Genomic DNA, 27,100 nt, shown 5'->3' with positions numbered 1-27,100 from the left:
AGAGCATCATGAAGAAGTCTTTCAAGGCACCCTGTTGTTACCCATTTCTTTCCTTCTCTAACTCCAGAGACCCTACATCTAGATACCTATGTATTAAACCAAGCAGGGTGAGCCTGATGCAGCCGTAGAGCTTACTAACACTGTTCCTTTGGCCAGAGGGTGGTTTGAGAAAGCCCTTTCTTCAGGGATTCTTTGTTTTCTTTCATACTTTGTCCACAGAGTGAGGGATTAGGTCCGGGGTGGGCAAACTTTTTGGCCTGAGGGCCACGTTGGAGAACAGAAATTGTATGGCAGGCCATGAATGCTCACATAATTGGGGTTGAGGTGCGGGAGGGGGTAAGGGCTCTGGTTGGGGGTGCAGGCTCTGGGGTGGGGCTGGGGATGAGAGGTTGGGGATGCAGGAGGGTGCTCCGTGCTGGTATGAAGGGGTTTGGAGAGTGAGAGGGGGATCAGGACTGGGGCAGAGGGTTGGGGTGTGGTGAAAGGCTCAGGGATGCAAGCTCCAAGTAGCCCCTGACCATGCTAGAGCACTAGAGCGGGGCCATGCAGCTACTTCCAGGAGCTGTGGTGTGCAGCCCCCAACCCTGCACCCTGGAGTGAAGCCATGCCATGGCGCCTCGGCTGGAGCGCCGGAGTGGGACCAACCCACATGGTGCGGCTTCCCTGGCTGGAGCGGGGCAAGCCCTAGAATCTGCTCCCCAGCGGGAGCTCACGGGCTGGCTTAAAACGGCTCAGCTCTTGGGTCGTAGTTTGCCCGCCCCTGGATTAGGTTGTTACCAGACAAATATGTGCTGCCATTGACCATCCAGTGGAACTTTCCTTAATTTTTGCTGGGCAAATTCTTTCCCCCCATTCTTTCTTTCACTTTCTCATGCATTCCTCATCTGTGTGAGTTTCAGCTCCTTCTGCCTCTGTATTTTAGAGGATGTGAGGGTAGGAGTTGGGGAGAGGACTTCTGTTGTTGTTGTTTCGTGCTCCTTTCCTTTTGAGGTGTTGGGACATGGTTCTTTCTCCCCCCTTTCCACGCCCGATAGTGGTCTTTCTCAGCTGCTTGTCACAGTAGTTTTCCTTAATAGGAGCAGCAGAGAAGGGAAAATAACATGATTTCAGTTGTTTTCATTTTGCTGGTGGGGACATGCTATACGCAGGAGCAACAGAGGCAGGGGTATGATGTCTCATGGTTATAGATTTTGGGGTGACAATGGACTTTATCTTCTCTCTGTCAATTGGCTTTGGGGGGATCATACCTGTTCCTCCACTGCCCTGAATGTAGCCTGTCCCCATCATGAATAGTGGAAGGAAACTTACTGGGGTAATTGTAATTTTCACTCTGCTGCTGCTACTCCTGTTAATGGAAATTTTAGTAGGGTTCAGGGATTAACCCGTATTTCATGTAGAGCACACTTCTGTGATCAGTACAGCTGTGCCTGAAGATTGTTGGATCCTGCTGGCAATGTGGGAATAGCACTAATGTTTTTGGACAGGGCTGTAAATGCCCACTCATCATTTGAACTTGAGGTAGGCAATGGGTGGCTGCATTTTTTCCATTCTGTGCTATCAGTTAAGGAATGGGGATGATGAGCTGCATACAGAATCCCCTCTTTTAATTTTCAAGACCTAAGGCTTAGAGTGGTGACAACATTATGACTAGAGCCCTATCAGATTTACAATCCATTTGGTAAATTTCACAAAGAAAGGATTTAAAAAATCCTTAGTTTCCTGGTGGTGTAACTGGGGGTGTGTGTGTCCCGACTCAAAAGAGGGTATCGGGGGTGAGGGCAGGGCTGTTGCAAGGGTACTGTAGCGGGGTTGCAGTATTGTTACTCTTACTTCTGCGCTGATCTCAGAGCTGGGCAGCCAGAACGTGGCGGCTGCTGGCTGGATGCCCAGCTGTGAAGGCAGCATTGCCACCAGCAGCAGCAGAGAAGGAAGAGTGGGAATACTACAACCCCCTACAATAGTCAGATTTCATGGGAGGAGACCAGATTTCATAGTCCATGATGCGTTTTCGTGGCCATGAATTTGGTAGGGCCCTAATTATGACCACTGGTCTTAAACTGTGACACTTGGCATACCAGGTGTAAGCTATTTCTGTGTCTTCATAATATTTAAATATAATCAGTTTGGTAATTTTAAAGTTTTATAGAAATAATTTTCAATAATTAATGGTTTCTTAAATTTATCACCACTGTAACCTAAAATATGTTTCAGTTTTAAATAATTTGTGCCAACAACCGATTTAATTTTTAAATTAAATACAGAAAACTAATGTAATATGACTGTTGCAGGAAATTCAGAGTTAAGGGCAATTTTATTAAATTAATATAAAAACATTCACACATCAAAGTTAATGGCTTGTCTTAAACTGGAAAAAGCCAGAAATTTCAGTGTTAAGGCTGAAACTCTTGCCCATTTAAGTAAATCCTAAATATTCAATAAGTTTTTTTTTTTTTTTTTTTTTTCCCTGACCAGGTGTCATCCCAAATCCCTATAAGGTGGTGTCCCATCATACTCTTACTTTTCAGAATTTCCTACTCCCATGTATATTTTGCCATTAAATATTTAGCACATATGTAATGCCTTCCATCTGAGAAGCATCAAGTGCTTAATATGTGGTTGAGCCTTAGCAACCCCCCAACACGTAGGGAAGTATTTGCTGAGTTCTAATCTCAACTGTGCTTCTGATGGCCTTAATATTTTGCACTTCACCAGACTTGTTATCTAGTTAGGCCTCACAAATAACACTATGAAGTAGATAATTATTTTTTATCTCCATTTTACAGTGGGGGAAGATAGAGACTAAATCACTTGATCAAAGTGCAAAATGCTTTATTTCCATGAACAACCTAATAGAGAGAATTGAAATACTTTTACCTTCTACTATAATAAGCTTTTAAAAATTATTGCTTTTTAAAGGCCTTTTGAGTCTTATTTTTTTAAGATGAAGAAGTTTCTCTTCCTTTCAGAAGCCTTTAATGTCTTATGTGTTTTTGTGCTCTCCAGTGATATGTCCTTTTGGGGATCACTGTGGAAAGAAATGTGCAATGTGACTAGCTTTTGGAGGCATTACATAATTATCTGACCATGGAGTGATGTAAAATCAATAGAATATGTATAGTATTATCTCATTTGCACATTAATCTGCTTTTAGCACCAGAAATTTGAAATAAGTGTATCATATTACACTTAATATCTAGAAACTTGTTCTAGCTGCATTTTTGTTTGTTTTGTTTTACAGCCTTAAATCGATTTAAGTGGTTTAAAAATGGATGTTTTCTGCAAAGGGTGGACCACAGACATTTTTATTGTAGATAATTTATTTTCATTGACATTTAACACATTGATATTAATGTTAAGGTTCATCTGGTCTGGAAAAGCTTGTATTATATAAACTCTTAGAAATAACACTTTCTGCTTTGATTCCTTTTTTTCAGGTGATTCATGGCAGGGGACGTGGAAGGGTTTAGCTCCTCCATCCATGATACCAGTGTCTCTGCTGGGTTCAGAGCACTGTATGAGGAGGGATTGCTTCTTGACGTTACTCTTGTCATTGAAGACCACCAGTTTCAGGCCCATAAAGCATTGCTTGCCACCCAGAGTGATTACTTCAGGATTATGTTCACAGCTGACATGAGGGAGCGAGATCAAGATAAAATCCATTTGAAAGGTCTGACTGCCACAGGATTCAGCCACGTCCTCCAATTCATGTACTACGGAAACATTGAACTGAGCATGAACACTGTTCACGAGATTCTGCAGGCTGCCATGTATGTTCAGCTCATAGAGGTGGTGAAGTTCTGCTGCTCTTTTCTTTTAGCAAAAATCTGCTTAGAAAACTGTGCAGAAATTATGAGACTCTTAGATGATTTTGGTGTAAACATCGATGGAGTCAGGGAAAAGTTGGATTCTTTTCTGCTAGAGAACTTTGTGCCACTCATGTCCAGACCTGACTTCTTGTCCTATCTGAGCTTTGAAAAGCTTATGTCTTATTTGGATAATGATCATCTGAGCAGGTTTCCAGAGATAGAGCTGTACGAGGCTGTTCAGGCTTGGCTGCGGCATGATAGAAGACGCTGGAGACATACCGACACCATCATTCAGAACATCAGGTTTTGTTTGATGACACCATCCAGTGTTTTTGAGAAGGTTGGTGCATTTGAAAGCAATAGGCAGGATTCATCATTTAGCTAGGGCAGCATGCCGTTAAATAGGTAAGATTCCCAAACGTGTTAGGAGGGGGGGAAAAGACAGAGCATTGACTTTTTTTTTTTTTTTTTTTCCTGGCAAATAACACATATAGAGGATCTAATATCTGAAATTAATGTCTTCTACTTTTAGAAAATAGCATGTTTTATAACTGGCGAACTGGTAGGTTTACCATGTTAGTTTGTAAATGATTTCTTATAATGCGGACATTTTAAATAAGTTCATCCATATGAAGTTTAGTTTATTTCAGTCATTCTTATTGCTGTCCACATCTTGCTGCTTGATTTTTTTTTTTTTTTTTTTTTTTAAGTCTTGAGAGGCCCAAAGTGGATAGGGCCTATATTATTCAAAATCAGTTCTGACTGACTTTTAGTTTTAGATAGATATTGTGTACATGTTTTTTAAAAATCTACATTTTAATTGAGGTCACTAGATACTTTGGTGATGGGTGCTATAAATGAAGGTTATAAAAGAAGACAACTGTATACCTATTACTCAACATTTGGTTTATGTTAAAATGGTAAGGTGAAATTTTCAGAAGTCCCTAAGTCTCATTGAAAGGCAATGGTATTTAGGCTCCAAAGTCACTAAAGCACTTATTGTGGGAGAATAACTTTGAGATTGCATGCATGCATGCATATATGCAAGTGTCAGATCCTCATCTTTTGTATGTCAACATAACTCCACAGACTTCAGTGGAACTGGAGAGATTGACGGTAGGTCTGGACCAGCATAACTTTTTTTTAAAAAAAATCATTTACTGAGAGAATTTTTAAAAAGTCATTGCTTTTATTGGGCAGAAAAAATACTTAGAGCGCTCCTATTTCAGCAATTAACTGATATTCTTGCTCTCTTATTCTCCTCTTGGTTACACAAGTGCAATTTCAATGAAGTGAGTAGAATTTGATCTATGGAATGGTATCTGTTCCTGCTGTCACTTTGCTCTGTTGATTTCTATTTCACTATAAACACAGTTATGCATGCTCAGGAAATAGAATTTTGAGTACATTAGAGCAACAAGCAAAGAGCAAGTTTCTCCAAATTCAGTCACCACTTATCAGCCAAAAGGGTCCGGTATGGAATAAACGCTGTTCTCATCGTCAGACTTTAATTTCAAAATACCTATCATTCTACTCGATAATAGTTTAAAATATTTTTTTAAATCTATACTTTTTACTCAATTAAAGTCAATATTCTTTTGTATTGCTGTATGAAAATGTATAGTACAGAATCGGCCTTCATTAATATTTAAGGTTTCAGAGTAGCAGCCGTGTTAGTCTGTATTCGCAAAAAGAAAAGGAGTACTGGTGGCACCTTAAAGACTAACCAATTTATTTGAGCATAAGCTTTTGTGAGCTACAGCTCACTTCATCCACTTTATGCATCTGATGAAGTGAGCTGTAGCTCACGAAAGCTTATGCTCAGATGAATTGATTAGTCTCTAAGGTGCCACCAGTACTCCTTTTCTTTTTATTAATGTTTAAACTTTTGTTGTCTGCACAAAGTGTGTACAGTTCTGAAAACAAACTTTGAAATAACAACTTGGTGTTCCTTTCCATATTGAATTTGTTCAATTTACAAATAAAATGTAAATTTTTTTTTTTTAACCTGCAATTGAAAACTAACACTTGCAGTGGGTTTTTTGTCTTGTGCATCAGCACCTGTAGTAAATATTCAGAAATCGGGAGTAAAAGTCCTGATCCTGCAAAGACTTACAAATATGCTTAATTTTGCACGCTACATGTAGTCCCATTGACATTTGCTAACAATTTTGTTGTTTATAATTTACTTATAGTTCTTTGGATCCCAAAGTACTTCACTGATCATATCAGATATATATATAGCCTCAAAGATCAGAAGAGGATCCGTTAATTGCCAAATTAATAGTGTAAAAAACATTTCAAGCTTCTGAAAGAGGAAGTATTTATCAATAATAGAAAATTACCCCCCAAAAAATCTCATTGTAGCCGAGAGACACAAGTTAGTAAAAGTACTGGTATGCAAAACAAGAATCCTTTAATTAAGCTGATGTCAGGGTTTTTTTGTTCTTCACCATGACATGAATTTTGTATGGTCCATCATAACTTTGAGTTTTGTTGTTTTTGTCAAATTCTTCTTGGATGAATGTATTTAAATGTGGGGTTTTTTGGTATGTAATTTGTTTTGTAGTTCAACTTTGGTCTTGGCATCTGGTAAATACATTATTTATCCAGTAAACCTGTTCTGAGTTAGATTATCTCACTTAAGTAGTTCCAAAACTTCAGTGGGAGTACATGGGTGAACAGAGGTTTGCAGGATTTGGCCCTTTCTATGTAAAAATGTATATTTGAGCACTAATGCCTAAATTTATCAGATTTTTTTTTTTAAGTATAAGAGGCAGCTAATTATATTAGAAATGTTTGCTACATTTTCATTTTGTTTTCTTCTGAACAGATTGTAATAATTGCATAGTTTACATAATTTACATTAAGAAAAGGAGTACTTGTGGCACCTTAGAGACTAACCAATTTATTTGAGCATAAGCTTTCGTGAGCTACAGCTCACTTCATCGGATGCTGTAGCTCATGAAAGCTTATGCTCAAATAAATTGGTTAGTCTCTAAGGTGCCACAAGTACTCCTTTTCTTTTTGCGAATACAGACTAACATGGCTGTTACTCTGAAACCTATAATTTACATTATGTGCCTATACTAACCTGAAGGCATATACAGAATAAATATAACTTAAATACGGTTTTTTAAAAATAACTTAAATGTTTCCATTAGATTAAAGAGACAAGGTAGGTGAGGTAATACCTTTTATTGGACCAAGTGGCAGGTTTTTGATTTTTCTTACCCAGAGCTCTTCATCAGGTCTGGGAAACATAGAGTGTGGCAACTAAATACAAGTTGGAACAGATTGTTTAGCATAAGGATTTAACTCATTATAAAAAAACATTCAAGGAGAAGTGGGCAGTTAACACCTCTGCAGTTGTAGCCCAAAGGAGGGTTACTGGGTTATAGATTGTTGTAAGGAGCCATAAATCCAGCGTCCTTTATTAAGTCCATGATTTTTAAGCTGTCCATCTACACTACGCAGCTTTTAGCAACAGCTACAGCTGTGCCGCTAAAAGGCACGCAGTGTAGCCTCTGTTTGTCGGCAGAAGAGAGCTCTCCTGCTGACAAAAAAAAAAACTTCCATCCCCAACGAGCAGCGCAGCGTTAGCATTGTTGTCAGGACAGGGCTCCTGCTGACAAAGTGCTGTTCACACCTGCGCTTGTCCTCGGCAAAACTTTTGTCTTTTGGGAGGTGTGTGTGTGGTTTTTTTAACATCTCTGAACAACAAAAGTTTTGTCTTTCACTTGCCAGTGTAGATAAAGACTTAGGCCTTATCTGCATTGCCACTTTATACCGCTGAACCTTTCTCGCTCAGGGGTGTGAATAAAATGCCCCCCCGAGCGCTGCAAGTTTCAGCGCTGTAAAGTGGCAGTGTAGAGAGTGCACCCAGCGTTGGTAACTGTTCCCCTCATGGGGGTGTTTTTTTTTTTTTTTATTCCCAGCGCTGGTGCCGTGACTACACAGCCACGCAGCTGCGCTTTAACGCTGCTAGTGAAGACATATCCTTAGTGTCTAAGGGCTAGTCTACGCTGGGATCGTTGCAGCAGTGCAGCTGTAGCACAGCTAGTGCAGATGCTCTCTGCCAATGGGAGACAGCTCTCCCATTGATCTAATTACTCAGTCTCCCCAAGAAGTGATAGCTAGATCCACGGGAGAGCTTCTCCCACCAACATAGCCTTGTCCACACTGACGTTTAGGTCAGTGTAAGTTACGTCACGCTGGGGCCGGGGGTGGCATTTCCATAACCCTGAACAACTTCAGTTATACCAAAGTAAGCGCTAGTGTGTACAAACCCTAACAAAGTTATGAATTTAAGTTCTCAGGCTCTTCTTTTGAAGGTGTTGTGCAGGTTTTCTTTGAAGATGAGAACTGAGGGGACAGATATGGAGTGAATGTTTTGTGAAAAGTGCTCACCCACGGGTGATAGGGTGTGGTTTTTTTCTTTTTTTATTTTTCTATGTGAGTTCATTCAAGAGTGTAATAGTTGTCTGGTTGTTATTGGGGCATTTAGTGCACTGAATAAGGTATACCACAGATTGATAAGTATGTGTAGGACCCATGGTTCTTGAAAGATATGTTATGGGAGGTATTGATCTTCATAGCAGTGTAGATATGTGTTCGTGTTTTACATCTATTATGGTAGGGTCTGGTGCCGTTCTGAGTGTCCTAGTATGTGGGGAGCTTGCTTCTGATGATGAACTTGGCAAGGTTGGGTGGGGGGATTGTTCAAAGGCCAGAAGAGTGGGTTCAAGAAAGATTTCCTTCAGGATGTCCAATAAAAGATATTACCTTACCTACCTTGTCTCTCTAATATCCTGGGACTAACGTTGCTACAACAATACTATAAAACCACATTGGATTAATGCATTTCCACCCCACTAATACTGAAGACTAAGTGTCCGATTCTACAAGTTGCTGAGCAGTCTGGTCTTGATATTACAAAGCACTTATATGCAAGCTTAACTTTAATTACAAGTTGTCCCATTGATAACCAACTGATAGGGTTTGCTCTATGGGTAGGTCTACAAACCAAAATAAAATCTGCAGCTGGCTAATGCCAGCTGTCTTAGGCTTGCAGGGCTCAGGTTGCAGGGCTGTGTCATTGCTATGTAGACTTCTGGGCTCAGGCTGGAGCCCAGGCTCTTGGATCCTGCAAAGTGGGAGGGTCCCAAAGCTCAGGCTCCAGCCCAAGCCTGAAAGTTTACACAGCAATGAAACAGTCTCAAATCTCAAATTGGCTGGCACAGGCCAGCAGCGGGTGTCTAGCTGCTATGTAGACAGAGAATCATAGAAGATTAGAGTTGGAAGAGACCTCGAGGTCATCTGCCCAACCCCCCTGCTCAAAGCAGGACCAACCCCAACTAAAGCATCCCAGCCTGGGCTTTGTCAAGCCTTACATACACTGTAAAAAGAAAAGGAGTACTTGTAGTGCCTTAGAGACTAACAAATTTATTTGAGCATAAGCTTTCGTGAGCTACAGCTCAGTGAGCTGTAGCTCACGAAAACTTATACTTTGTAAGTCAGCAGAATAGATCTTTGTCAGACCCAGGGAAAGTAGATTTGAGGGCTCACCTCTGAAATTGCTCTTCCCCCAATCAAACTCTTTTAGGGACGTACATTTGAGTATCATGTGGCCCTCAGAGAGCACCTTACGCTTTTGTCCCAGAGTTTACAGGTCTTCAAATTCATGTATAGGTGTAATTGCTGGTGGTGGTTGTGATCTATAAAGACTTTCATGGTATGCGTTCTGCATACTGTAGTTATGACCTCTTTATATTTTACCTTGTCAATTGACAAACCAAAACACCTGCCATAGTAAAATACAAGGAAAGAGGCCATCTCCAAGGTATTCATGACCGCATAATAAAGGGCTTTGTAGTTTTTTCTTGGAAACCAATTCCATGAATTGCATCTAGAAACTAATATAAATTTCCAGAATACAACCCTAACATGTTCTTTTCACTGTTAGGTAAGCATGCCACTGTATTCTCCATCAGCTGGAGTTTTAGTTGTCTGTAGCACCAACTAGATCACAGTGAATAATCCAGCATGCAAGTGACAAAGGTACAGCTAATTATGGCAAGGTTGACATCTGTAAAAAATAAATAAATAAAAAATAAGTTGAAATATTTTATGTGTAAAGAAACACGTAAATTTGCATTGCTTTATTAATGGCTTAGGACCAGGGTGGATTTGATGTAAATCATGATTTAAATCAGTAGTCAGGAAGACTCGATTTAATCATGGCTTTCTACATAAAAGTGCATTCTTGTTGGTTGTTATAACCTTAATACATATTCTTCACAATTCAGAGAGAGATGTAGGTTTCATTTTTAGAAGGTACACATGATACATTTTTAAACAGTGATTTATTTTGAAAACTTTTCAGATTAGTTTTATAGCTATATCCGAAAATGAATGAATGTTTGGTTATTTCATTTACCAAAGATAATTGAAGCAAATATTTATGAAGTCACTGGGAGGTGAACTATCTCCAATTCAACAGGTTAATTATTAATATTTGGAGGATTTTCTTGCCATGCTGTATTAGGAGGAGAACATCACCAGACAGACATTTAAATTGTTTTATTTAACTAAAACAACAATGTTAAGTATTCTGGATTTTTTTCTTCAACAGCAAATGTATAATATTTTAACAAAAAAGCTTATGTCCCTCCCTTCTCACATTTATCTCCAGACTTCTTCTCCTTGTCCAGATCTATTCCGCCCTCAACAATCTTTTATTCATTGACGTTTTTGAAACTTTGCACTTTTAGAGAGAGGTAAGGGATTGACTGTGTACACAAATTTGCAGAGGGACAATAGAGTTGAGGTCTGTTATTTCTCACCTCTATATAACTATTTATTTAAAAACATTTTTGCTGTTAACAAGCATGTTACCTCAGGTGACACACATCCACAGTTTGAGACCTGCAAAACTAAGCATCTCTGATGGTATCTTCTAGACTGAGCACTGAGTCCCGTTGGGTAGATAGATTATTTAGGTTAATCTTTCTGTACAGAAGCCTGTGGAACCCATAAGATTGGGTCCCTAATCCATGAACTATTGGAACTCATTTAAAAAACTTTTCTTAAACATTATATCAATATATTGTCTCATACTACAGAATTAGAATTTATAATCCCTATTTCATGATGAGATATCTTTGATCTATAATGTATCTGAATTAAAACTATCTTTAGATAGGTTTTTTCCTCAAAAGTCATTTAATTAAAAAAATCAGATTTTTTTTTTATTTTAAAAAAAAAATGGCCACTGTGCTATCAGAACATCCAGAAAGCACCCAAAGGATCTAACGAAACACCCCCTCGAAATAAAAAGAAAGGAAACTCTTTTATATGGAGGGGGCAAACACAGCTTGCACTGTTTCCTCCTGAAGCTTTGACCAACCAACATAATCTCATACATGGAGCTCCTTATTATACATTACACAACAGTACAGTTGTCTGAAATTAATCTGTCGTCACTATATGCATTTCTAGAGTTCTTGTCTCTCTAGTCTGTAAATATAATTATGTAACTCAATTATGTAAGTTTCAGTTAGGATACTTGGTAAAGTGGCCCCACCAGCCCTACTTATTCTTCTTATGTCATCACTATTTCTAGAATAACAGATCTCTAATAATGGAGTTGGTTTATTTTCTTTTTTTCTTTTAAGTTTTCTAATGCTTTTGGAGAACTCTGGCTTGACAGTCTTTTGTTTCCCCACAGAACAGGTGTGGCGTGTTTTCCCATTCTAACCTGCCTATGTGGCTAGACCCTGTCCAGGAGGAGCCACCTTTTAGTATGAGAAAGGTAGTTCTGTATCTGTTAAACCGTTGGCCTCTGTGCTAAAAAGAAGGCAGATAGTACAAACAACGGTGATTATTTGTTGGTGTGCACCTATAGGAGCTGAAATGAATCCACCCATCATCTCAGACGACCAAACAGTCGTTAGATGGCAGCAACTGTAGCTCACCACTGACTTGGGATGGACATGAAACAGGCAATCTGGAAGTACAAACTTATGCATCTCATAACTGATTTCTCGTAGATAAAGCGGAGGTATCATTGAGTTCGTGCATTTCTAAGATTATAATTGATAAAACAGACTAGTTGCAGAAAACTTAGTTGAAAATGAGAAATGTTCTTAGAGTGAGCAGGATGTCATTCAGCTCAGTATAGATGTTGATCTGACTGTGTATTGTGTGCAAATATTAATATCCAATATTTATACATAGAGGAGATGAATATCCTTAGAATGGATTTTTAAAAAGCTTAATAATCAGGTTCACTGTTAGGAATATTACAACTATGAATGAAAATATTCTTCTGTTGTATGGACTAGTGTATGAGTAACGTATACACTGTTTCAAAGGATTATGTCAACTAGATATTGAAATTTCATGGCAAGGAAAATTAGGAATTATTTGGTGGTAGAACCCTAAATGGGATGAATATGGAAGCTATAACATCAAAGCAACTGTCAATTCTCATGCATATCTGCTCTCCAACATCTTCTATTTAAGTCTCAGTCCCATGTTCCCAGCAGAACACTAATCATTTAACCCAGTCTACGCTTACAGGAGAACCTCTCCCAGTCCAATGTATTTTGATAGAACTAAAATATGTCCCTGTTTTTCTCCCCAAACGTCCCAGTTTATAGTTTATGTTGTCAGATATGCTATCTTATCTATTTGTATAGCTAGAGATTTACCATGGTTTAAAAAATAACCTAATGAAATCTTCCTTTCTTTACAAAGATGCTTGGCCAGCATTACAAATGTAAATATTAACAGTAATTCCAGGGCCTAGCATTCCTGTGAACTAGATGCTTCAATTTAAGTGTTGTTTTTTAGAAAGTTGCCTATTTTAAAATATTTTTGTCCAGAAGAGCACTTTAGTAAAAACTCACTTAATTTTAATAGTCTCTCTTTTTTTTTTTTTTTTTTTTTGCTTCTGTGCCTTTCATCTTGGGCATCCAGGGCAGAGTGGCTTGGACAGCCACAGAAAATAAGGGCACAAGAGAACTAAAGATATGAGGGTGGAGTATTGGAGGAAAGAGAAACAAGCAACAAAGAAGGGAACAATGACTAAGGCCATGTCTACACTACTAATTTTTTTTGACAGAAGTGTTGTTGACACCCAAAAGGTGACATAATAAAAATCGGAATTTCATGTTCACACTTGCTCCCTCTGTTGGCAGATCACGTACAGATTGGGGGCACCTTTGTCAACAGTGTGAGCACTGCACTGTGGGTACCTATCCCACAGTCCAGCTTGACACCTTCTGTTGCAAGGTGTTGTGGGAAGGCAGAGTGGGTCGCGGCACAGCTTGGGATCTGGCTAAATGTCCTGTGATGCATTGATTTATGTCCCAGCACTCCATGGGCTTCCTGATTTCTTTCGTGGCAGTTCTGCAGCGGCCATTCTCTGCTGTGCACCCCAGCATCTTTGTGAGAAGGAATGGATCCTGAACTGCTCTTCTATGCTCTGTTAACTGTCATGAAGACATGGCAGTGCAGTTAATCTTCAAGTTCCTAACTGAAGACGACTTGCAGGCACCCGACATTCTGAGTGACATGGATAGGAGCAACTTTAGATTGCTTTTGGCATTACAGAGCAATTGCATAGGGTAGACTGTCACTTTTGGGCTTGGGTAACAAGCACGGAATGGTGGGATCATGTCATCATGCAGGTGTGGGATGAAGAGCAGTGGCTGCAGAACTTTCGGATGTGGAAAGCCACCTTCCTGGAACTGTGTGCGGAGCTTGCCCGAGACCTGCGGTGCAAGGACACCAGAATGAGAGCTTTCAGAGTAGCAGCCATGTTAGTCTGTATTCGCAAAAAGAAAAGGAGTACTTGTGGCACCTTAGAGACTAACACATTTATTTGAGCATAAGCTTTCGTGAACTACAGCTCACTTCATCGGATGAGTCCTCTCAGTATGAGAAGTGTGTGGCAATCACTGTGTGGAAGCTGGTGACTCCAGACTGCTACCGGTCGGTCGCCAATCAATTTGGAGTGGGGAAGTCAAGCGTTGGGGCTGCATTAATGCAAGTGTGCAAGGCAATAAATGGCATCCTGTTACGAAGGACTGTGACTGTGGGAAATATGCATGAAATAGTGGACGGCTTTGCAGAAATGGGGTTCTTTAACTGTGGAGAGGCGATAGATGCTGCATACGTTCCAATTTTGGCACCAGACCACCTTGTAACAGAGTACATCAATAGGAAGGGGTACTTCTCCATGGTGTTGCAGGCGCTTGTGGATCATTGAGGACATTTCACTGACATCAACGCAGGGTGGTTTGAAAAGGTGCATGACGCACGCATTTTTAGGAACACTGGCCTGTACAGAAAACTGCAAGCGAGGACTTTTTCTAAACCAGAAGATTACTGGAGGGGATGTTTAAAAATGCCCATAGTGATCCTGGGAGACTGGGTGTACCCCTTACAGCAGTGGCTCATGGAACCTTACACGGGACACCTGGAGAGCAGTAAAGAGCGGTTCAACAACAGGCTGAGTAGGTGCTGGATGACCGTTGAATGTGCTTTTGGCAGATTAAAGGCGCGCTGGCGATGCCTTTATGGCAGGCTAGACCTTAATGAGGCTAATATTCCAATGGTGTATGCACGCATGCTGTACGTTGCATAATCTCTGTGAAGCTAAGGGTGAAAGGTTTGCTCAGGGGTGCAATGCTGAGGCAGACCCTTAGCTGCTGATTTGGAGCAGCCAGATACTAGGGCTTTCAGTGGAGCCCGGGGCAGGGGGGTGGCAATTCGAATGAGGGAGGCTTTGAGGCAGCACTTTGACAATGAGTACCAGTAATGTATATCTCTGTCACTGGTGTTAGATTTCCTAGGACGCAATGGTGTCATTTTGGGTCTTGTGTTCCTGTAAAAGAATGATTACAATGCCTGTGCAGGTACTAATAGTGCCTGCTATCTCAATTTTTAGAAAAAAAATAAAGATGATTCACCATTAAAAAGCTTTGCTTTTATTAAACAAGAAACAGCACACACAAACACATAAATGCCTGCTGGGATAGGAGGAACCAGGGAAGGACAGACTTTCATAACTGTCTGTAGGTCCAGCTATTGTGAAAGTTGTCCGAGGGGGTGGAGTGAAGGGGAAACGAGAAGTCCTGGAAGGTGGAAAGGCATGTGTGGGCAGAGTTTGTGGGGGAGCATGGAAAAGTGTGCTGCAGGGGAGGGTGAGCACAGATCTGCTTAGTCTGCAGCACTATTAAGGACTGCAGCATCTGCGTTTGCTCTTCCATTACTTTAATTGTCCCCTCAGTTGCGTCCTTAACTGATGCTTGATTCTCTTTTCTGTCCTGCCCTTCGGCTTCCCAGCACTCCTTACTTTCCCTTTTTTCTGCATTGGAGCACTGCACTACCTCCTGAAACATGTCTTTTTTTTTTGCTGCATCTTGAGCGCTTTCTTATCTGGCAGAGGCGCTCGGCAGGGGTGCATGGAGCATTCCTGAAGGCTACATCTGGTGAAGCACAGGTGACAATGCACAGAAGCGGGATTGTTAAATTCACGAGTAACATTTCATTTAATTACACCTTTTGCAACATTGCAGTCACTTTCTCACTGACCCTAGCCAGGCACACATCTCCACGAACAGCCAAATCATGGTGATTGTTGGGGAGGGAGGGGAAGGGGTGGGGCGCTCCACATGGGGAAAAGAGCACACATTCTCTGCAAGGGTTGTGGTGCAGCCTTCTATGGAAAAAAAATCTAAAATTTTCCTGCACTTTTCCACAGACGGGAGACATTCTAGCAGACATCTCACTGCCAGGGGTAAGCAGGGAAAGAAGGGTACATCTACTCCATAGTTGTGGCTTCTGTCCTGCTCCCTATGCTCGTTGCCTATGTGCTGCTTTGGTCCCTGCACAAGTGATTGCTGGTGTGGGAAAGTTTCCTACAATGGGGGAAGGAACAAAGCTGTACTGCCGCGGAACCTTCGGTAGAGGATTACCAAGTACCTCCAGGAGACTTTCCTGGAGATCTCTCTAGAGGATTCCCCTGAGATCTCTGCATGCATCAACACCCTGTTCTGCTGTACTGATTAGCTACACAGGGAAATGTCCACCACACAGAAACACAGCCAGCCTCCCACATTTCTATACCCTGAACCAACCCCTGCACTACACAAGCTACAGCCACTTACTAGGCATTTCATCTCCTGCTTCTTGCTCCCCAGAGAGTGACTGCTGAGACTGGCTAGACACCTCTGGAGTGAAGAACAGTTCCTGGCTGCCTGCCCCACCGGGCAACCCCACCAGGAGCTGCACATTCTCATCTAATTCCACCTCTTTATCAATAACTTCGTCCGCCGGGTTAAGTACTCTTTCCGCTGCTTCCATTCCCTCCAATGTATCCACGAGGCTCTTGGTGATGGAGGTGGGGTCACCACTGAGGATAGCGTCCAGCTCGTTATAGAACGGGCAGGTTTTAGGTGAAGCACCGGAGTGACGGTTTGTCTCCCTCACCTTATGGTATGCCTGCCTTAGCTCCTTCATCTTCACTGTGCACTGCAGTGTCCCCCAACCACAGCCCTTTTCACACAAGCCTTGAGAAATGTGTCCGTAGGTATCCCAATTCCTACCACTCAAGTGCAGCTGGGACTGCAGTTTCCTTTTCCCATATACTGATCAGATCCAACAGCTCCGCAATGGTCCAAGCAGGAGAGCGTTTGGTGCGATAACCCGCCATGGTCACCTGGGAAGATGCGCTGAGACGTCTCCATGCCGCGCCAGCAGGAAGTGGAATTTCAAAAATTCCCGGGGCTTCTAAGGGGGGAGGGACGGACAGATGGTTGTTTACGTGGCTGCAGGGCAGTGGAGTTCAAACTGCTGACCAGAGCGGTCACGATGGGCATTGGGGACAGCACCTGGAGGCCAATTAAAGCAATTACATTGTGTAGTGTTTACACTGGCACTTTATCGAGTAAAACGTAGAGGAAAAAGGCCAATGTCTCTCATTGGGGTGGATGTATTTAGTCACCAAAACCGGGCACCTTTCCTGACAAGTCTCATCGCAGTGTGTACACGTGCGCTGTTTGGTCGACAAAAGGCAATTTTTTTGGCGACAAAACTTGGTAGTGTGGACAAGGCCTAAGAATGAGGGAAGGCGATAAGATTACTGAGGAGAATGGGGTAGAGACAAAAATGAAATGGTGATGCTGCTCTGTCTTTAAAAGGGGGGGGAGGGGGAGGGAATCCTTTTTAAAATAAGAGTGGGGAGGCAGCAGCATTCAGTGGGAATTGGATTTGGATTCAGGAGACCAGGGATCTACTTCTGACTCAGCTGCTGACATCCTGTTTGACTGTGGGAAAGTCACTTCACCTTATTGTGCCTTAGTTTCTATTCTCCTCCTGTCTCACTTAGACTGTAAGCTTTTTAAGGCAGAGACTTTTTACTATGTGTTTCTACAGGAACTAGCACAATGGGGCCTTGATCTCCGTTGGGGCATCTAGGTGTGGCTGTACTATAAATAATTAATAGTAATAAAAATTATTCTCAGGGAGAGAATAAACAAAAGGCTGGAAAGCTAAAATAAACATAAAGGAGGAGGGAAAAAAGTGGCAAGACAGATGAAACAAAGATTGGGGTTCGAGAGAAAATTAAAGAAAAATTGAGAGGGTGGAAAATCACAACTTTTGGCTTATTGTTATGAATTATATATGTTGCTTATTTGGAAGGTGTCCAGAACTCCATAAGTTTTAAGGAAAAGAATGGGGAGGAGGTGGTGGTATAATGTGCATCTGCCTCAAGCTGGGACACTTGGCAACAACGATGATAGTGCTTAACAGTGACAAAATGCTGTAATGCTTTTCTGTTCAAAACCCTGTACAAACATTGACTAATCCTCATAGGACTCCTGTGAAGACTGTAAGCATTCCCATTTTGCATATGGGGAAAGTGAGGTGACGTGACTTGCCCAAAGCCCCTTAAATTGACAGTTGTGGTTGCAAGAGAATCTTGGACACTATATTTTTAGAGACTACTTTTTTAACTGAATTTAAACTTAAATACGTATGTTAACAATTCCCATATTATTGTGACATCAGAGTTAATAAGTGCAACTAGAGTTTGGCTTGAGACACAAAGGATCGAGACCTAAAAATTTTCAGTTACTGGGTTATTTGGATCTGGAGTTTTGATTCAGATTCATTTGTAGTAAAATCTGAGAGTTCATTGCAAGTGTAAGGAAAACTAATTTTCCAGAAACTTGACCCAATCTTCAAGTCCTGTTTTTATTTTAAGTATCTAGGTGTAGTATTTGTGTTCCTGATATCCCAGGAGGAGTTTGCATCAAACCATTTGTTCATTCAGAATCAACAAATTGTGCTATAGTTTTTATATGCAAATTATTAACTTACATTGAGATGGAGTTTTTTGATTCTACCTCCTTACATACTCAGATAGAATCACAAAAAACCTCATGTGCTGTCCAGTTTGATACCCTGCATTTCATCAGTTCTTTTGGCAAGAGAATAATTCCACACATCGACAGCGCTGTGCTGCGCTTTCAATAAAAGGTAGTAAGGCACATGGATGTCATATAGTTAAAGCACAGGACCTGGAATCAGGAGATCTGGATTCATTCCTGCCTTTGTCACAGACTTGCTGTGTGACCTTGGAAAAATCATCATTAAGGGTATTATCTACACTATAATGTAAGCCCAGGGTTAGTGGGACTCGAGTCAGCTGACCCGTTTAGAGAACCCTGGGCTTTAGCATCTACATTGTAACTTAACCCTAGGTTAAGACTTTTCTAAACCATGCTCAAACATAGGGTGAGCTGGTGTCCGCACTGCAGTGCGGACACCCCGAGTCAAGATAACCATATCCCAGAGTCCCTAGGCCCCCTTCACTGCCCCTCCCACACCGCTCCTTCCCTCCTGGAAATGAGAGTGGTGTAGCCCTAGCCTATGCTGCACTATGGGAAAACTTTATCTACCCTGCATGTTGCCAGGAGGCAGCTTGCTTTGCAAAAGTCTTGATCGGTTCTCTCTCCATTGCAAACCCAGGAGGGTGTCTGATAGTGTGCTTGCAGATCAGTGATCAAAAGAGAATGGGTTAACGCTGACCTGAACTGCTGCCATTGGCAAAGTGGGTGGGGGGATGGCTTCGGTATTCAATTGAGTGGATTGCGGATTGTTGCGATAGAGAGGACTAAGAGTTGTCCCACGGAATTTTGGGATACTTCCGGCTGACTCCCAGAATCTGAGTCAAGCAGGGCTGCATCTACGCTACAAAGCAAATGGCTTGAATCCTGGCTAACTTGAGCTTGGACCCTCCAGCCCTGCAGGGTCCTTGGATCCTGGGTCTGAGACCTGGGTTAGCGCAATTCTGGTGCTGGGGGGGTGGGGGGGAGGGGTTAGGCTTGAGTCAGGGCTTACGTGCAGGTTTACGTTGCAGTGTAGACATACCCTAAATTATCTCTGCCTCTGTTTCCATATGTGTAAAATGGTAATAATACTTCTCAGAGTAGTGGTAAGATAAATTCATTAATACTTGTACATCACTTTCGTTTTTTAACTATATACAAAAATATGGTAAAACCATCTTGTTGGTTATGTATACCTGTAATTTGTTTCCCTTTAGGAGAGAGGCTAGATTAAGGTTTTCCCAAGTATGTCCTATTTTTTCATCTTACTCTATAGTATAAGTATGACAAACTTATTAATCTTTGTCTGGTTTTATTTTTGTCCGTCTTTGCTTGATTTGCTTTGCTGCTGCCTTTAATCCATATGTGTTGATCCTGCAGGGTCTTCCTTTTCCTGTTTTATTTCTGATACTCATTTTTTCCCAAATATTCCTTTGTATTGACGTTTTGGTGAAAAGTAGCACTGCAATGATCTAGATCTACGCTGAAATTTAGGGGAGGGAGGTATCTTCTGTGGAAGCTAGTGTCACCACAAACCATTTTACATCATCAATCCAAACTGTTCTCATAATCCTGCCTCTTGTTGAGATGAATGGAAGGTATATTTTCTGTAACAGACATCACTATATACAAGCTGTTAAACAAGATGCTGCTTTTACAATATCCTTTGAATATTTTTATTTTGTTGCTTAAAAGGCAATAATGAGGGTCAGAGAGGAAATAAGAAGAAAACCTAGTATTCCCAGGTGTTGTTTTTCTTCTGATCTTTTATCAGTGTGCAAGTATCCAAACAGTGGGTAATCTGATAGCACTGTATTTTTAAATACAGTAATAATAATACCTGCTGTTGGTATTAACTTATTTTTACCTTTCTTCAAATTTTCATAGTAAGTACACTAATTACTCCAACATAACTGGTTTTGTTAAAAAATGCATTGGTAATCAAATTTTGTTGTTTGTCAGCTTTCTTTTAAAATTAATGGGAGCAGCTAATGCACATTATGTATTCACTTTACCTGAAAATTTATTTTTTTTTAAAATTCAGCCATTGTACTGAAAGAATGAGGGAAGTATCTAAGAGTTTCATTTCTTTGGTCTTTTTACATTTTTAAAATAGCAAAGATAACTTGGTGTTGAAATATTGGTTTTGAAAAACTGCTTCCTTTCTTGAGGTTAAACTTTGATACAAAATATAGCTATTCTGCCATACTCTTATACAAATCTGTAGCATTTTCTAGATCTGTATAACTTCTATATGTATTAGCTTTTATAAAATCTCATATCTTACATTTAGATGGCCGACTATTCATACTGAGTTAGGTAGGATCAGCATGGATCCAAGTTCTTGACTTTTTCTAAATGTAAGTTTTGTAGCTTCGCATTCTGTAGTCACAAGATGATTGGACATGCAGCTTGGAGATACTTACTTACTATAGAAACAAGCAAAGGAATCTCAAGTTAAATTCTTCTATAATGGGCATAATGTTCATGTTCAGGTATTGTATGTATGCATATTATAAATATGTGCTTATGTAAAATGGCATACATGGCACTGTAGTATAAAGGTTTCATTAACTTGGAATGGCCACATTACTCAGGAGTGAGGAAACTGCAGGTGAGCTATGCAGGTCATCCAAATGAGTCCTGATAAAATCTTTATCCTCTATATTCCACATCTGGCTGAAAAACAATTTTGGGGAGATTTTAAAAATTGTATTGAGACTATTGAGTTACCATGAGTCTAATTGTACACAGCATAGAGGGAGAAGAAAAATTAAAACAAATACACTTAAAATGCCTATGAAATTATTCTAATCTAAAGTAACTTATTTACAGGAAAAACAAGTCACAACTTTTAAGTCTGATATTTTGGGACCTTGCAAGTTCTGTGTCCCTCAGTGGGAAGCTGGGAATCTCTCCTTTCTGATGGCATAAGGCTCCCATTTCCGGCCCTGAAGGGGTTTGCAAGATATCAGACCTTAAACCCTTCAATCTGTCCCTGATCTTGGGCATTTTGGGCTTTGGGTTAGTATAATTTTGAGAGGGATAGAGAAAATTCTATTTCAGGCTGACTTTTGAATTTCTGTTTGAAGCTGCTCAGAGTTTGGAATCTCAGTAGAAGTAGTGATGGAGATGGCAAAGTGCAGGTGAGGTGAGCGAAGGTGCATGATAAATGCAATTTATCACACGGATCTAGTCATCATGTGGATGTATATGTTACGTACATGTTTTATATATATTACAGGTGGAGATGGTAGCACTGCTTATAGCTGAGTTTACCTAACATTTTCTATTGTAAGACCTTGCTTTTTAGTTGCTTATAACTTTGCCAAACTGTTTTCCATGTTGTATATCTGCCCCAGGCTAAATTTGTTTGGGAATGTTTAAACAAAAATAGTTCAGCTATTTCCAACAATGAGAGGTAAAAGTACATTATACAGCCATTTCATTAAGGAAGGCCTCAAGCCTCCATACTTAGGAGAGGAGGGACTTGGAACTTAGCAGAGGGGTCATTCTGGTGCAAGAGGTGTGCCTTTTGCAGTCCCCATAAAAATCCACCTGTACTTGGTCAGGCTTGGCCTCTGAAAAATGTCTGGATATGCTCAATAGATGTTTGTGAAGGGTTGGCAGCATTATTCTCCTAAAATTATCAGCACTGAACATACTTCATTCCCACACGGCTTCTATGAGCTGACGAAACTGAGAATGCACCATCCTCACAAAGTGACTGAGCACAGTCCATTCCAGGGCTGCCAGGCTGAGTGAGACTTTTTCTGCAGTTGCTCTTTCCAACAACTGAGGGCCACAGTGGTGGCAGGTACTAAAACTGAGAACGGAGAATGACTATGTTATGCTCTTAAGGCTACCCCTGCTGATGTCTAGGCAGCAACAAGGAGAAGGAGGAATCAGACTGACTTGCTCAAATGCAGAGGCAAGAGGAGAATATGGATAGGGTAGCAGGTGGAGGTTGTGGGGATATAGGAACAAGAGGGACAGGGATAGGCTGTAGGGGTGATAGAGCAGAGGAAGCAAGGATAGAAGAAAAGAGGACAGGCTGAGGTGGGACAGTAGGGTCTGTAACCACTAGAATACTCTTCCAGAACCTGGAATAGAATCAAGATTTCCTGAATTCCAACATTCCTTTGCTGTCAGCAAATAGCCACAAAACCCACTGGCAAAGTGTGTCTCATCTCTTTCTAATGGGTGGTCCACATAGCAGTAGAAGTATATATTAATCTCTACTTGTTGCTCTGTTTGGCTGAAGTGGTAGAGATCTATGCTGTGGGTATGAAAGTTCTAACCCTTCTGAAGACCCATGTATTATTTCTTTTAATATAGGTTGTTTTTCTTTGATAAAATAGTGTGCATAAGTAGAAAAACTTAGCACTTCTTTTAATCCATAGATCTGAAAGTGAATTACAAAAGCAGGCAATTAATATTGCTATTTTACAGATAAGTTTGTGTGCATGTATTTCAATATTAATAATTTACACATGTATATTATACAGACACTTGAAACCTATGTCCATATAATTTAATCTAGTAAAGACCCAAAAGATTGGAAAGAACAGTTATGCCCCTTGTAGTGGCATTTTTTATTTACAATGAAAGGAAGAGAGACATTAGTAATATAAAGCTAACAAAATTATGAAGTAAACATCTACTTGATTCTCAAGGTATAATAATAACATTTGTCTCCAAATTGCATTTTATGTCATGTAATCCAGTGGTGACACTGATTCCCCCCCCCCCCCCCCGCCCCCTTTCTGGTCTGGCGGGAAGTATAGCACTACCTGGTGCTGCTTTGCAGTTGTTATTTATGTAAGAAAAATTGGAAGCCTGGAACTATCAACATTTTCAAATGTAGATGCTTATCTCCTATATTTAGACACTTAAATAAAAGTGGGCTGCCTTTTTTTCCAGAGGTACTGACACAACTCCAGTCAAAGTCAGTGGGATTGAAGGTGCTCAGAATTTTTGAAAATCAACCCAGTTTTATTTAGGTACGCGCATGGGGTTTAGGGAGTAGGTTTTGAAATCTTTGGCCTCTGTCTCTGTCTCAGCCTCAATAATATCTTGGGGAAGAAATAATGTGTTGCCTCTGCATACATTTTAAGTACACAGTTTATGTAGCTTATCTGTCTCAATACTTGAACAGAATTGTCCTTCAGGTTTCTCAGAATAAAATTAAGCATTATAATCTTTTAATGATTTACGATAATTAAATGGTTCTCTATGCTGTTTTTCCTTGGTCAACATTTTAACTGTTTTTTAAAAATGTATCCACAGGTAAAAACATCAGAGTTTTATCGATACTCTCGGCAGCTGCGGCATGAAGTTGACCAAGCCATGAATTACTTTCATAGTGTTCACCAACAGCCTTTGATGGAAATGAAATCCAACCGTATTCGTTCTGCCAAACCCCAGACTGCAGTATTTAGAGGAATGATAGGACACAGCATGGTAAATAGCAAAATTCTTCTCTTGCACAAACCCAGGGTCTGGTGGGAACTAGAGGGCCCTCAAGTACCTTTACGACCAGACTGCCTTGCCATTGTCAATAACTTTGTATTCTTGTTAGGAGGGGAAGAACTGGGCCCAGATGGTGAGTTTCATGCTTCCTCCAAAGTATTTAGATATGACCCTAGACAAAATACTTGGTTGCGAATGGCAGACATGTCTGTTCCACGCTCAGAGTTTGCTGTTGGTGTTATTGGGAGATACATCTATGCGGTTGCTGGGAGAACAAGGGATGAAACATTTTACTCGACTGAACGGTATGATATCACTGCAGACAAATGGGAATTTGTGGATCCCTATCCAGTCAATAAATATGGTCATGAAGGAACTGTACTCAGTAACAAGTTGTATATCACTGGGGGAATTACTTCATCTTCCACTTCTAAGCAAGTGTGTGTGTTTGACCCCAGTAAAGAAGGGACGGTGGAACAGCGAACAAGGAGAACTCAAGTTGTCACAAATTGTTGGGAGAACAAATGCAAAATGAATTATGCAAGATGCTTTCACAAAATGATTTCCTATAATGGTAAGCTTTATGTCTTTGGTGGTGTTTGTGTGATCTTGAGGGCCTCCTTTGAGTCGCAAGGGTGTCCTTCTACGGAGGTTTATGACCCAGATACTGATCAGTGGACTATTTTGGCTTCTATGCCAATTGGAAGAAGTGGTCATGGTGTAGCTGTTTTGGACAAACAGATAATGGTTCTTGGAGGCCTTTGTTACAATGGTCATTACAGTGATTCAATTCTCACCTTTGATCCAGAGGAAAACAAATGGAAAGAAGATGAATACCCAAGAATGCCCTGCAAGCTGGATGGCTTACAAGTTTGCAGCCTGCACTTTCCCGAATATGTACTGGAGCATGTTAGACGTTGCAACTAAAAAAACAAAACAAAACACCCTCCCAACCCCAATGAAACACAAAAAACTGTCTAATTTGACAGGAAAACAAAGCAGATTTAATTCATTTAAAGACATTGGCTTGTATGTAAAAAAGCTATTAGATGCATAGAGAAACGGGATGTACAGGGAATGCACCTACCAAGTTTATTAGAAATGCCAATAACTGTGGACTCGTATTGTAAACGTTTTACTTTTTATTTTTTTTAAACAAACACTGCTGTATGTGAGGTGGAGTGGAGGGGGGGAGAAGAAAAATCTATTTTTCAGTGTGTTTACTTTTTTCCTTTTTCTTTGTGGCCTTTTATGTCCATGCAATAAGTTTATTCTGTATAATGGCCATCACAGCAGCATCCTTCTTGGAACCAGTTGAATAAAATGATTCTACTTATGGGGAGAAGGGGGACAGAAGAATATATATTGTGGATTTTAATTTTCATTAAGTGTCAGGATAGGATTCAGCAGCCTTACTGGGGGAATACCTGACTTAAACTCTAGTGACAAGGGTTTCATTTTGTCCCTGTAAGTTGTGGTGGACATTTTATTTTCTCCATTTATGAGTACTCACAGTCCAGTTTGGTAGTTTGTTTGTTTTTCCCGTAAGTACATTTTAAAATGATCTTAACCTTTGTGCATGGCTTTTCCCTGGATTTGTACAGTAGTATCAGTAAGTCTACCAAAAAATGCAAGTTATACATTTCCTGTTAAACTGATGATGAAGCATTTTTATACTCAAACACTATTTCTATGCTGCCTTCTATTGTCTGCATTGTGTTTGGTGGTGAGTAAAATATATATACACACACACACGCATACCCTGTAAGATCTATATACAATGCATCTTTTTATGTGCAATTAGGGTATTATATTTTTAACCAGGGCACAGATTCAGCTGTGTCTGTTGAATTTTAGAGATAGTAGCATTTTTTCTTGAATTAAACATTACAGAGTCCTTAAGTAACTGGAGGCCTAGTTTGGTATCAAAGAAGCCTGTCTTTGGTATACACTGATTCATTCAGTAATATTTAAACTCTTTATATTAATAATATGTAATGAACTGTTAACAGTTTGACATTTTATATATTATTTTAAAAAAGTAAATACACCTTACCCAGTTACAGTCCTTCGCTTTTGAATGTGTTGCCTTGTTTTTAAAAGAAATCAGAAATGTGTCCGTAAGCAAGCATGAACGCTGCACTAACCTGCAGTTTTTTGTCAGACCTGGATATACTCTTATTTTTAGGAATGGCATCGCTTGTAGTTGTGTTGAAGTGATGTAATCTAATATTTTTTGAAGCATCAACTGATATGAACTGCTGTGTTCTAAAAATATGGGGTTAGGCAGTTGGGGACAATGTTTACCATTTCTGTAACCTTTAAAATACAAACCTATAGCTACTGACCTCATACTTCCTGAAATAAGACTTGTGATCCAAGAGGGCTTGAATAACTGCACCATGTTTGAGCACTTTGTTAACTTGTTGACTTTTATTGACTGTAGATTGGTGAGACTATCCACCAAGATAAACACTATTATAAAAGTAAAGCATTAAAATCCTAGTTCTTTCACACTGATGTGAAATTAGCCTCTTCTGGAGTCAAGAGGGAAAAGATTTCCTCTCTAAAATTTGAGGCCAACACTGAGCTCAAATATGCAGGGACAGACTGCTGATGTAAGCTTGTAAAATCATCTGCTGACATGAAACTCTGTAACACTAGATTTTACAAGATGTGCAGTAATGGTTGAGAATCCATTTCTGTTTCAGCATCTCCCAGCCAGAAGTCACTGTAGAAAAGGAATGTACAGTACTCAGGGAGTTCAAAAGAATGCACTTATAAGGGACCAAATACACACTAAATTTGCTATGATAAATAGCAACAAGTTTGTTTGGCTAAATGAAATTAGAAATGAATAATGGATATTAAAATGTTTTGTGAAATGCACCATGCTGACATTTAATGGTATCTTTGTTTTCTTGTAGTAATGTTCTTTCAAGTTCTGGATTGAGAGAGATGGGAGGACATGGAGTTGCATTGCAAGTTAGCAGATTTTATTTTTTTAATTAGCAATAATTTAGCAAAGCAGAGTTGGTTACTGTAATCTTTGATCAAAAGAGAGAATTTACACCACCATAGCTGGAATGATAAAGGATGTCTAAGTCAGAGATGTCTGGACCAAATGTTCACATTCAGTCTTCTGGTGCAGACCACAGCTTGCAGTTAAATGTAATTCTTTGCTTATTATTTTCCTATATTTTTCAATTTACAAGTACAGAATTTAATTTGTTTCACTTAGTAATTTGAACTACAACCTTTCTGGTATAAGCCAAGGCTCCAGCCTTTGCCATGAGATGTGTGCAGATGGATCCCTGCTGCCAGGTGGGGCACCATTGACTTTTTGATGGGCCCTGCTCAGGTGCAGGGTTTCTGCCTGTGTATATTTTATTGCAGAATCAGGGTTCAAGACAAGTT

At 40.2% G+C, this 27,100-nt stretch overlaps 1 protein-coding gene across 2 annotated transcripts in view; it reads left to right on the top strand.

The window, feature by feature from the left end:
- The window catches only part of KLHL15 (kelch like family member 15), a gene marked incomplete at its 3' end in the record, with an annotated part of 33,150 nt that extends 8,540 nt beyond the window's left edge, over positions 1 to 24,610 (top strand). For both annotated transcript variants that reach the window (XM_084640750.1, XM_084640751.1), the window contains exons 2-3: positions 3,435 to 4,146; positions 23,501 to 24,610. In XM_084640750.1, coding sequence (XP_084496876.1) covers positions 3,442 to 4,146; positions 23,501 to 24,610 — 1,815 coding nt within the window. In that variant the 5' untranslated portion in view covers positions 3,435 to 3,441. The remainder of the gene's footprint in view (positions 1 to 3,434; positions 4,147 to 23,500) is intronic.
- Between the last annotated feature and the right edge of the window lie 2,490 nt (positions 24,611 to 27,100).

The sequence above is a fragment of the Lepidochelys olivacea genome, assembly GCF_965140295.1.
Source record: "Lepidochelys olivacea isolate rLepOli2 genome assembly, chromosome: 1".
NCBI classification, from domain to species: Eukaryota; Metazoa; Chordata; order Testudines; family Cheloniidae; genus Lepidochelys; species Lepidochelys olivacea.
The sequence above is the reverse complement of the archived record's forward strand: the minus strand, read 5'-3'. Positions and strand labels throughout refer to the sequence as shown.